General features: G+C 45.1%; 1 protein-coding gene across 4 annotated transcripts in view; it reads right to left on the bottom strand.

Annotated features, from left to right (window-relative positions):
- Positions 1 to 13,261, bottom strand: part of LOC143984248 (uncharacterized) — a 104,830-nt gene that overhangs the window by 76,436 nt on the left and 15,133 nt on the right. For 3 of the 4 annotated variants that reach the window (XM_077484543.1, XM_077484531.1, XM_077484537.1), the window contains exon 3: positions 2,782 to 2,914. In XM_077484543.1, coding sequence (XP_077340669.1) covers positions 2,782 to 2,914 — 133 coding nt within the window. Of the gene's footprint in view, positions 1 to 2,781; positions 2,915 to 13,261 lie in introns of those variants that run through there. The other variant, XM_077484533.1, reaches the window with a different exon arrangement.

The following is a 13,261-nucleotide window of genomic DNA, read 5'->3' as shown; positions in this document are numbered from 1 at the left end:
AACATATCCAACCCCAAAATCAATTACAAGTCAGAGGCCATGGGGGTAGGCATACCACCAACTCATATGCAAACACTGCACTCCAACTTTAAAATTTTAAAATGGACGGAGACTGCCCTGAAATAGCTAGGTGCCTCTGTTCTAGCTAACCTTAAGCATACTTTTCATCTGAATTTCCCTCCTTTACTAATCAAAACCTGAACAATACTGGAATCGTGGCACAAGGGACTCCATTCCTGGTTCGACAGATGTAATCTCATTAAGATGTGCATCCTGCCAAAATTCCTCTACTTGTTACAGGCACTTCCAATGTCTATCCCAGCATCATTTTTTAAACAAGTACACAGTCAGTTTTAGTAATTTATATGGGCTAATAGGAAACCGAGACTACCCCATATCCGGCTCTCCCTGCCAAAGCTCAATGGGGGCCTAGCGGTCCCTGACGTGAAAAAATATTACCAGGCAGTACAACTGGGTAGGATAATAGACTGGTGCCGTCATCAAGACCTGAAAATTATGAACACACCTGGAACAAGCTCAATCACAGAAACCACTGCAGGGAGCTGTTTGGAGTTATGAACATCTCTCGGCAGGCGTCAAAAAACACCCACTGATAGGGGCGACACTCCGCATAGGGTCACAAACATGTCTCACACAGTTACTATCCACACCCAATTCCCCTCTATACCCCATTATAGGGAACCCGAGATTTCCACCAGGACTGGGCCCCCAGGTCAAGAATGTCTTTAAAGACCTAAATTGTACTCAAGCAAGACACTTCGTGATAAACAAATCCTGGTTCTCCTTAGAAACACTAAGAAGCAAAACTGGCACCTTCAAACTACTATTATGGATGGTGGTCCAATTAAGACACTTCCTTACAGCCATACCTAACCCGCAGGGGTTTGACAAACCCCTTACCGCCTTTGAGGACCTTTGCTTGGAGGAGGATGTACTACCGAGGACACTGTCCATAATGCACAACCTTCTGATTTCCGACAAAGCACGCACCCGCCACATTTGAGTAGGTGGGAAAGAGACCTAAAAATTGTACATTCACCTTGAACCAGACCCAGCGTATCATAATGTTTGCCCTAAAATCCTCCATCTGTACGAAAGTACAAGAAACTAATTATAAGCTCATGACAAGATGGTACTTAACCCCACATGTCCTGCATACCTACTACCCGAACACCTCAGCACTGTGCTGGAGGTGCCAGGGAGACAGAGGTACGTTGTTATACATATTCTGGTCCTGCCCGAAGTTGTCCAATTTCTGGTCCACGGTTAGAATAACCATCCAGAAGTTTACAGAATATAATACGCAGGATTACACAGCATTTTTCTTACTGCACATAAAAACACAATATCATCTAAGAGATCCAAATAATCTATACTACGCCACCTATTAAATGCCGCAAAATCTTGTATCCCACTTAAATGGAAAAGTCAAGCCCCACCAACGGTAGCTAGCTTCATCCAGAAAGTAGAGGACATTAGTAAAATGGAAGACTTGGTGCTCGCAGCAAGACAACAGCAAGAAAAATACAAAGAGACATGGGAGCTGTGGGGCCAGTTCATCCTCTCCTCGGAAGGTATCGCCCTTAGGACTTCTTGATGAAGCCAATACCCCACAAAGATGAATCCAGAGACCGTCCTGAATCAACCAGGGCTTCCTAATATCCTCCCTATTCCTATCCCCCCACCCCTCTTTGGGGGCCCCCTGTTCCTCCCCCCACTCCCCCCAGGCGTGGGAGTTCGGCCCGGGTGGGGTGGGGGGTGGCCGGGGGGAGAGGAGACGAAAGAAAACCGAGGTTTGCCAACCTTCACCACCTCAGATTAGAGTCTTACTGATGGAGAGGGCCCTAGGCCCCACAGTGACAATTTAAGAGGTATTTGTCACTGGGAAAACAATAACATGTTGGAAAATGTATATGAACCTTGTAATACTCTCCCTCCCATGTGTTGCTGTTGATTTTGTTGACTCCCTTCCTTTTCAATGTTTATATGTACATTTGTATCTATTGCCTTTGCCCATGTTGAGCATTAATAAAAAAAAAAAAAAAAAAAAAAAGAAGAAAAGAAGAAAAAAGGGTGCACTGCGATCGCAAACCACTGCGCTGGCAGTGCACCCAGGTGTGTTAGCAAAGCAATGAATATTTGCTTTAACACAGAGCTGCCCCTCAGCCAATCAGAAGGCCCGGATGAAATACCGGGCACCTGTTTGGTTGAAGGTAGAGGTGGTCTCATTGGCTGCCTAGCAAAACAGGAAGACATGCACGGAGGACACAGAGTCAGCACCACGCTACTCGTCCCACAGCTCGCCGCGTGACCCACCACCACAACCAGCCGCCACTGCCTATTAGGCACTGTAAATCACTCCTAAATGTGCGCTGTTTAGGAGAGATTTACTGTAAATGCAGAACGCGCTCTGAAGGAATGGCATACCCGTGCTGTTTATTCAGTGCCCTGTGCCAATGATGGCTTCCGCATGCATTCACAAGAGTGATGTCACTGTGGCTCCTGGGTTCGTGGATGGCTGAAGGAAAATGGGCGACGATGGAAGCGCCTTCTAAAAAGGTAGGTTTCGCATGTGCGCCAGCATACCATGCATACTAGTACATTATGCCATTGCCTTACAGGTTTAAAGGGAAAAAAGAAAAGTCAGCTTTAAAGACTTTCTTGCAACAAAATTATGATAACATCCTGATATCTACACTTTGCTTGCTGTATAACAGATCAGATACACCAGCCTTACCAGCCTAAAAAATATTCTCTTACCAAGGGAGCTCAGAGCCTGGTAATTCTCCATCATCACATCTTTGTAAAGTTTCTTCTGTCCTTCCCCTAGGGTGCGCCATTCCTCCTCCGAAAAGTACACGGCCACATCCTCAAAATCCTTAACACCCAAATCCTACATAGAGAGGAAAACACACATGGTTATGGATGCACAATACAACTTTACATTTTTGCAGGCTGGTCTCCTCTGTGTGCTGGCGGCAGGGAAGTGCTTTGCATTTTTTTTACAATGGCAGGCATAGTTAAAGCGGTATTGAACCCAAAACCATAACGTACACTTCTGCTGGTAAACAGACGTTTAGAGCCGGTTCACACAGGGGCGACTCAGATCCGATTTTCAGGTCGCCCCTAGTCGCGCTACATGTAAATATCAAAGTAAGTGAATGAGAGCCGTCTTAATGCACACTACTAAAGCCGCTCCGACTTCAGAAAAGGTTCCTGTACTACTTGTACCTGACTTCTAGGTGACTGGTACCCATTGATTTCAATGGAAGTCACTTCCAAAATCAGATCTCTGTCTATATTGAGGCGAGTCTCACAGAATTATCAGCTCTCGAGAGGGAACTCCATGCCAAATTTTTTTTTTTTTTTTTTTTTTTTTATAAATCAGGCGTGGGTTCCCCCTCTGGGAGCATACCAGGCCCTTAGGTCTGGTATGGATTTTAAGGGGAACCCCTACGCAAAAAAAAAAAAAAAAAAAGGAAACGCGTGGGGTCCCCCCCAGATCCATACCAGACACTTATCCGAGCACGAAGCCTGGCCGGTCAGGAAGGGGGTGGGGGCGAGCGAGCGCCGGGATGCCCCGGGACGTGACATCATAAAGGGGCGGGGTCACCGTGTGACATCACCCAGTGACCACACCCCATACCTATATAAGTCTCTGCGCACGTCGCACAAGCCAGTACAGCGAAAGACAGCGCTGGGTCAACAGCGGAAGAAAAAAGAAAGAAGAGAGAGCAGAGATGAAGGACAGAGGGCAGAGGAGACCGGGCTCCTCTGCTAGTAAAAGAGCTGCTAGAAGACAGCAGAGGAGCCCGGGAGAAGACGCCGAACAGAGCGGAGAAGTCGTCAGAAGAACCCCCGACGTCGGAAGAAGACCCCCAGAGCTGCTTAATAAATTACTTTTAAAACTTGTGTTGTGTTTTTTATTGACATTTTTTCCCCAGGTGAATGGGTAGGGGTACGATGTACCCCTTACTCGTTTACATTGGGTGGGGGGCTGGGATCAGGGGGCCCCCTTATTAAAGGGGGCTCCCGGATTCCGATAAGCCCCCCGCCCGCAGACCCTGACAACCAATGGCCAGGGTTGTCGGGAAGAGGCCCTTGTCCTCATCAATATGGGGACAAGGTGCTTTGGGGTGGGGGGGGCCGCTGGGTGCCCCCTTCCCGAAAGCACCAACCCTCCCCATGTTGAGGGACGAGGAGGGCACTTGCTTGTCCCCACCCCCTTCCTGACCGGCCAGGCTGCGTGCTCGGATAAGGGTCTGGTATAGACTTTGGGGGGGACCCCCACGCCATTTTTTCGTTGTAGGGGGGTTCCCCTTAAAATCCATACCAGACCCAAGGGCCTGGTATGCTCCTGAAGGGGGAACCCACGCCGTTTTTTTTTTTTAATTTGGCGTGGCCTGGGGCAACTTAAAGTCGTGTTGTAAGTCGCCCCAAGTCGTGTTGACAAGTCGTGTCCAAGTTGCCTCCAAAAGTCGCGTTGGAAGTCGTGTTGCCCCTGTGTGAACCAGCTCTCAGGAGCAGTTGGGCATTTTTTTCAGCCATCCCTGAACTCTCCTCTATGTTATCTTATCAGTCCATGCACACAGGGTCATTTATAGTAGATTCTAGGCAGTTGGGTTTATTTTTTGATTACAAACTTTTTTTTATTAGGTACAAAAAAAGTGTTACAAAACAAGATATATATTGGGGGGGGGGGGGGGAGAAAAAAAAATGCAATATATGAACTTGCATAGTAAGGACAATTACAACTATGCATAGCGAAAATGATAGAGGTCCCATTTCTTATCATACAAATTATTTGTATCATGTAAAAGCATGAAGTATTTTTTCCATAAAAAGGTTAAAATATTTATTCTTCCTTCCAGTTGGGCTAGTGGTACTGATGGAGATTTCCAATGGTAGGCAATTAGCCAGTGTATGGCAACACATAATGTGTGTATCAGTCTCATGTGGTGGATGGACAATCCTATAATAAAAGGGAGAATACCAACATTGGATAGAGCGAGTCATATAATATTGTCTAAAATTTTGGAGGCAAAATTCTCCCAAATTGGTTTCCATATTTGGGATATTTGCTCACATTCGCAAAAAAAAATGTGAGAATGAACCTGTGAAGATGCAACCTCTGAAACGTGTCTGAGGCACTGAAAGGAAAATGATGTGAAGTTTTGCCGGTGTATAGTACCATCGCGTGAACAATTTTATTACCGTCTTCCTAATTGTGAGTGATTTTGTGCATTTGTATAAATTGATGATACATTTGTCCCATTTTTCTGTTGAGAATGGGATATCGCATTTAACTTCCATTTGTGTATATAGGAAAGTTTATCCTGCCTATCAGTGTTTACTAGATTTGAACACATCTCAGATATCAATCCTGTGCCTCTAGGTGATCTCAAACATAAGTTTTCATAAAAAGTGGGTGATTTCATTTCGGTTGTTTGAAAGTATGAGTTGTAAAAAAGTGTCTTTTTTGGAGGAATTTCCAGCGTTCGTTAACGGAATCTGATATTTGGTTTTTAGTGATGAGGTGAAATTACTAAATTTAGTGTTCTCTATAAAAGCTGTGAGCGATGTCAGGTTATTGTCAATCCAACATGTGAATTCACCCGTTCCCTGGTGGTTTGGGAGGAATTTAGTATCTCCTATGAAAGAGACATGTGGGGGGAGTGGTAGAGATAAGTTTAATTTTTTTACTTTGTAATCTCCAAAATTGATATGATTGTGAGACTAATTGATTAAGGGTATCTAAAAAGTATAGATTGAGATCTTATTGCCCCATAATAGTCCTGAAATAGAATATGGTAGGATTGGATCTTTTTTCTAATCTGACCCATGGGATCTTGGGGTTGTGGGTATGCCATTGGGCCATTTGTGACGCTAAATAATAGAGCCAGAAGTCTGGTAGTCCAAATCCTTTGCTTTTTTGTGATTTGTACAACACCATTTTAGATAGACGTGGATGAGTATCTAACCAAATTAACTTGTTAATATCGGACTTGAATTTAGTAATCAATATCTTATTAAGTCTAATAGGGAGTGCTCTAGATAAAATTGACATTTTAAATGCGGTTATACTGCCCAATAGTGATATATTGAAAGACTTCCAGGGCATAAGCAACATAGGTAGGTAGTTTTTGAAAGGTAAATTATTAATGTTTTGGGTGAGATGAATGCCTAAATCAGGGAGAGACTCCATTGACCATGTGAAATTGAATGAGGTGTGAAAAGGTATCTAATTGACATGGGGGTATGTTTATTGGCATACCTATAGATTTTGATACATTTACTGACAACCCTGAACGTGATGAGAATGTTTTTAACTTATGTAAAAGGTTTGGTAATGTTGTATTGGTTGTGTAAGGAATAATATATCGTCTGCATACATACCGTATATACTCGAGTATAGGCCGACCCGAATATAAGCCGAGGCCCCCAATTTACCCCCAAAAAAACTGGCAAACTTATTGACTCGTGTATAAGCCGAGGGTGAGACATGCCTGTCCATCCCTGTGTGTGTGTCCGTCCCTGTGTGTCCGTCCATCCCTGTGTGTGTGTGTGTGTCCATCCATCCATCCATCCCTGTGTGTGTGTGTGTCTCCATCCATCCATCCATCCCTGTGTGTGTGTGTCTCCATCCATCCATCCATCCCTGTGTGTGTGTGTCCATGTGTGTGTGTCCGTGTGTGTGTGTGTGTGTGTGTGTGTGTGTGTCCAGCCTACCTGTGTCCCGAGCCTCCGTCCCGTGCCTTGCCTCCTTGCCTCCGTCCCGTGCCGTGCCTTGCCTCCTTGCCTCCGTCCCGTGCCGTGCCTTGCCTCCTTGCCTCCGTCCCGTGTCGTGTCGTGTCGTGCCTTGCCTCCGTCCCGTCCCGTGCCGTGCCTTGCCTTGCCTCCGTCCCGTGCCTTGCCAGGATCGCCTCGGCGGCCATTCTAAAATTCAAAAGCCCCGCCTCCGCCTCCGCCAGGCGGAACACTGAATTTCCCAGCAGCCTGTGTTCCGCCTATCACCGATATCGTCTCATCCTCGTACTACGGACGAGGATGAGACGATGTCCGTGATAGGCGGAACACAGGCTGCTGGGAAATTCAGTGTTCCGCCTATCACAGGCGAAGGCGGAGAAGGAGGCGCGGCTTTCAAATTGTAGTATGTCCGCCGTCTGTCTGCTCGATACGCTGATCGAGCAGTCAGACGGCGATGACTCGAGTATAAGCCGAGGGGGGCACTTTCAGCCTCAAAAAAGAGGCTGAAAATCTCGGCTTATACTCGAGTATATACGGTACTCAATTTATATGTATTGTTGTTTGACGTATAACCTTTGATGTCTGGGTATAGCAATATTGCTAGCGCGAATAATAAAAGGTGAAAAGGGGACATCCTTGACGTGTGCCCCTACCCACCTTGAAAAATTCAGAATTATATCCTGGTTGATGGGCTGTGATAAAGTGCATGGATGAATTCTCCTTTAAATCCATATCTTTATAACACTATATTGAGGTAAATCCATGATACACTCTCAAAAGCCTTATTAACCACTACAATACAGGGCACTTTCGCCCCCTTCCTTCCCAGCCCAATTTTCAAATTTCAGCGTTCTCGCAATTTCAATGACAATTGTGCGGTCATGCTACGCTGTACCCAGATTAAATTGTTATCATTTTGTTTACACAAATAGAGCTTTATTTTGGCGTTATTTATTCCCAACTCCGTTTTTTTTTTTTTTGCGATATAAGCGAGAAAAAAAAAAAAAAAGCAGAAATTTGGGAAAAAACAAAACAATATTTTCTTCTATTTTAAAAGAAATCCAATAAAATCGAATTTTGTCATAAATTTAAGCCAAAATGTATTCTGCTACATGTCTTTGGTAAAAAAATAAAAAATTTGGTTAAGTGTATAATAATTGGTTTGTGTGATCACGGACATATGTACATAAATGATCATGTACAAATGTGTGCATGTGATCACAGACATATGTGTACAGATAATCATTGGGACATGTGATTTTAGTGGGACATGTTTTTATTATTGGGGACATGTGTGGGGACATTGTGTTTATACGGTGTGGTGATGTGTGTTTTACACTAGACTGGTGATCAGTGAGTAAGTGCCCGTTCACACAGGGGCGACGCGACTTGCAGTGCGACTCACAGACGCGACCTGCACACGACTTCAGCGGCGACTTGCAAAATGACTTCTGTATAGAAGTCTATGCAAGTCGCCTGAAGTCGCCCCGAAAATACTACAGGAACCTTTTTCTAAGTCGGAGCGACTTGAGTCGCTCCTTTTAGAACGGTTCCATAGTACAGAACGGAGCGCGACTTGTCAGGCGGCTAAGTCGCCTGACAAGTCGCGGTAGTGTGAACGGGCACTAAGGGTCCGTTCACACAGGGGCAACACGACTTTAAGCGAGACTTTGGGAGGCAACTTGGACACGACTGGAGTATGAATCACAGCACGACTTGAGGCAACTTGAAGTTGCTTCCAGGAGAGGAGACTTTACCAGTGGCCAATCACATAATAATCAGCTCTGTGGGAGGGAGGGGTTTGCCTAGAAAACTAATTTTTACTTCCTGGAAAGTTGCTTCAGTTAAGACAGGGGGATCAGACTTGGAGGCAACTTCCATTGAAATCAATGGGTACAAGTTGCCTAGAAGTCGGATTGAAGTAGTACAGGAACCTTTTCTGAAGTCGGAGCAACTTCAGTAGTGTACATTAAGACGGCTCTCATTCACTTACATTTATTTTATCATGTTGCGCGACTTGAGGCAACTTGGGACGACTTCAAGTCGGATCCAAAGTTGCTCCTGTGTGAATGGACTCTAAGGGCCGGTTCACACAGCGAGGCGCGGCGAGGCGTCTCCGACTTACCTCGCCGCGACCTGCGGGGAGCTCAGCGGCGACTTGCAGAGGACTTCTGTATAGAAGTCAATGCAAGTCGCCCCCGAAGTCGCCCCGAAGTAGTACAGGAACCTTTTTTCTGAGTCGGAGCGACTCGAGTCGCTCCTCTCAGAACGGTTCCATTGTACTGAATGGGGGCGACTTGCGGGAGCGAGGCGAGGCGAGCCGTGTCGCCTCGCCTCGCCTCGCTGTGTGAACCGGCCCCAATAAGCTGTAAAAAAAAAAAAAAAAAAAAAAAAAAAAAAAAAAAAAAAAACCACCACACACAGCTCATACTCACTGATCATCAGCTGGCTGCAGCGATCTGCTCTTCTCTCCTCAGCGATGACTTCCGTGTGAGGAGAGGAAGAGCCGATTGCCTAGAAACCGGCTGTTTGTTTACATCACATGACGGCCGTGATTGGACATGGCCGTCATGTGATCAGGAGGGCCAATCACACAGTCCTCCTGCCGATCCGAGATGCGCCGTGTCCAGGTGACACGGGAGCATCGGGATCGCGCCACTGCGTGAGCACACGCGCGATCCCCCCTACTACTGACGGACGTTCAGGAACGTCCACTCAGAAGTAGAGAGCTCCCACCCGGCCGTATATGTACATTGGCCGGGTGGGAAGTAGTTAATAGCAAGACTTAACAACAATACTGATTGTAATTTAACCACTTCAGCTCCAGAAGAATTGGCTGCTCAATGACCAGGCCATTCTTTGCGATACGGCACTGCGCCGCTTTAACTGACAATTGCGCAACGCTGTGCTCATACAAAATTGACGGGTTTTTTCCCCCACAAATAGAGCGTTCTTTTGGTGGTATTTGATCACCTCTGCCGTTTTTATTTTGTGCGCTATTAACAATAAAAAGAAATAAAAAAGAAAAAGCGATTGGTTGCGCAAACGTTATGACACCTACAAAATATGGGATAGATTTATGGCATATTTTTTTTTTTACACATTAGTAAATGTAGTAGATCTGCGATTTTTATCAAGACTGCAACATTATGGCAGACACTTGACACATTTTGGGTTGATTGACAATTATACAGCGATCAGTGCTATAAAAAATGCACCGATTACTGTATAAATGGCACTGGCAGGGGAGGAGTTAACACAAGGGAGCGATCAAGGGGTTAACTGTGTTCCCCCTGTGTGTGTTGGGACTGACTATAGGAGATGAAAAATCGTGGGTTCCCAGCCCGTAGGAACTCACAATCTCTCTCTGCTCACCTCACAGAACTGGGATGTGTGTACGTACATACACACATCCCCGTTCTGCCTCTCGTGCCCACGATCACGACCGCCAGTCATGAGCATTGGTACCCCCACCTGCTATCCCGCTTAAAGGGACTGACGTATAGCTACGTGCCGACCTGCCGCAGTATAATGACAATGGCTGGTCGGCAAGTGGTTAAAGTGGATGTAAACCCAGAATTTTTTTTGTCTGGCACAATATAGAAAATGGGATTTCAGATCAGCTGTGCCCAGTCTTGCCACAAAGAGTTAATCCAGCTCTGAGCAATCCTCATATCTTTTTCAGTGAAATAAAAAAATGGACAAACTGTGAAATCTTTGCTCTGCTGTGATTAACAGGTGATTTACATATCTGGTGCAATAGCCTAAAAAATGCATTATTTTTTTTAATTCCCACTCCTTTCTTCAGCAGCTCTGCAAGGATTGGCTGTTCCACACCTCAGCATGATTTTGCACCCTGAAGTCATGTGGGGACTTTTCTGGGTTTTGACTGGATGTTAGTGATCATAGCAGAAGTTCAGTGTAAGAAATACACAGGAGAAAATGCATGTTGATAAGGGGAGTGTAGAGGTGGGCGGGGAGTCTACTGACATCACAACTTCACCCACTGAGCCCTGGAAAACAGACCCACCCACAAAATCTTCAGTTTTTCGGGTCTCAGCAGACAGATGGGATACATTTGACAGACAAGTATACATGCAGGAGGCATGTATATCCTTCTAGATAACCAAAATTGCAGTAGTTTAGAAAGGATGAGAGTGGGTTTACATCCACTTTAATATTTGCTTCCTGAATTACATTTGTTACTAAGCAAATGTTATCCGTCTGCCTTGGATGAATCCAGATCAAAGAGGGGGATTATTGATGCCAATCTATTGGCTAACAGTCTGCTAAATATCTTAAGGTCATTGTTTATTACTAAAATTGGCCTGTAGTTTTTGGGGTAAAATCTCCTCTGGGAATGGATCTCCTTTTAAAAATGTTGTACAATTCTGGGGTAAGAAGCTGGTATAACTGTTTGTAAGAGAAGGAAGAGAACCCATCTGGGCCTGGACCTCTTAAGAGATTTAATAATTTGGAGAATTTCTTCATCAGTGCATGATCCTTTACAAATAACAAACATATACTTACCTCCACTGTACAGCTCGTTATACACAGAGTGGCCACAAACATCTCTTCCCCACATCGTATAACCCCCTAGAAGAAGCGCTCTCCCGAGGGGGTTACCTTGTGGGCATGCTCCTGAGTCCAGCATTTGCATCCATAGACAGGAATGCCGGACTGGGCCCCGGGTCATTGGATTTGATTGACAGCAGCGGACGCCGATGGCTGCGTTGCTATCAATCCATCCAATCAAGAGCCAGGACCCCGTGGAGAGAGACAGCAGGTCCCTGCCGAAAAGATGAAGAGTTTCAGGTAAAATAGGGGGGGGGGGGGGTTGGGTGGGGGGGGGTGGTTGGAGCTGGTGACTGCCAGGTATTTTTTTTTATCCTTCATGCATAGGATGCACGAAGGTGAAAAAACACGAGGGTTTACAACCCCTTTAATGTCTGGTTCTGCGTCTGTGTACTGCTGTGATTTCTCAAAATTTTCTGCATCTATCAAGTGTTGCTTGTGAAATATCTGGATAAATCTGCAACTGTACCCCATCTAGAGGGAGGTTTCTAATGCTACGTGCTGCACGCATTATTTTCTCCTTTCCTAGGAAGTCCTTCATACATAGGACAACGTCCCCAGGGGAATTTAGCCCTTAAGGCATGATGAGCGCGATCACATAAAGGACTGAGGGTTTTTTTCTGGCAGCGGAGATTGAAATAATTTAGAGGAGTATGCAGGTAAATTTGTGTTGGGACCCCTCTTAGCCTGAGATCATTTCTCCCGTTTCTGTTGTCCAAATCGTCCACATGTGCTTGCAACTGTGTGAAAGCCGAGGACAGGGATTCATGTTCTCATCATGCTTGTATTCTAGCAAGTCTGAATTTCCTGAGACAGTTGTAGTAGATTTCTGGATCTCAGCCTGGAATTTGGCGAGTAATTTTGAGCAAAGGGTGTCTAGGCCGACATCCAGATCTGCCTTTGACAGAGGAATGTATTCACCGTTTCCAGGGCCTCTGTACTCTGTCCCCGCTGTTCTTGTGCAGGAGAAGAGGCAGATGAGGTGGGCAGGGTGCCAGCGCCATTTTTAGCCATGCTGCCCCGTTCTTGTGACCTGAGGAGGTAATGTGTGAGGGACTTCTGCTGTCCTCCTCGCCTCCTCCGAGATGTAGGCAGATGATAGCCTGTAACTTGTGCCGATTTTGGAGGTTATTGTCCCTGGTTCAGTGGCAGAAAGCCCAGAGAAGACCGGAGCTCTCTAGAAGCAGCTGCTCCGTTCCATGCCGGGCATTCCAAAGGCAGTTGAATTTAGAAGCATTTTTTGGAACACAAAAAAAAAAAAAAAAAAAAAAAAAATTAAATAAAAAGCGTTCAGGATGGATGTTCAGAGGCATTTGAAACGCAGAATGCCTGCAACAGCCTGTAAATGCCGCTAAATGCGGTAACTTGCATTCAGCAGAGCTTCATTTACAGACGTTTTTCATTTTAACATTTCACTTTATTTTATTTTTTAAATGCTTCTAGACACAAACACTGCTAAACGCAGTATGTAAACGTGGCTAAATGGACATTTTAGACGTCAGTTTCTAGCTGTCAAGTTAAATCATTCAGGAGGCGGTTAAACAATGTCCTGTGTACATGAGGCCTAAATGTAATATATTACAGCGTACCAATCATTAGATGTGGTGGCTGCATTTTTTTTTTTTTTTTTTTTACTTTTTTCCCCATTTTCATGCAGAAATCTGGCCAGCAACACCTGTATTAGAATGCCCTCATCCTGGATGAAGGACCATAGGGGGCACTTTTGGACAGCAGCAAACTGAAGCCAAACTCCAGCTAATACTTTATAATCAGTTACAACAAAACAAGCTTTTTTTTTTTTTTTTTATATTTCTCTTGCATGTGATTGGGTATTCTTTGTAAAGTGAAGCTTTCCCTCATTTACTAAGCTCTGAAGCAACTGCCCTTTGCAAAGTGCACAGTTTATTTGCCTTTAGTA

This window comes from Lithobates pipiens, unplaced genomic scaffold, assembly GCF_037356315.1.
Source record: "Lithobates pipiens isolate NorthernLeopardFrog02 unplaced genomic scaffold, aLitPip1_a1.2 Scaffold_1, whole genome shotgun sequence".
NCBI lineage: Eukaryota > Metazoa > Chordata > Amphibia > Anura > Ranidae > Lithobates > Lithobates pipiens.
Note: the sequence above shows the minus strand (reverse complement) of the source record. Positions and strands in the feature narration are given on the sequence as shown.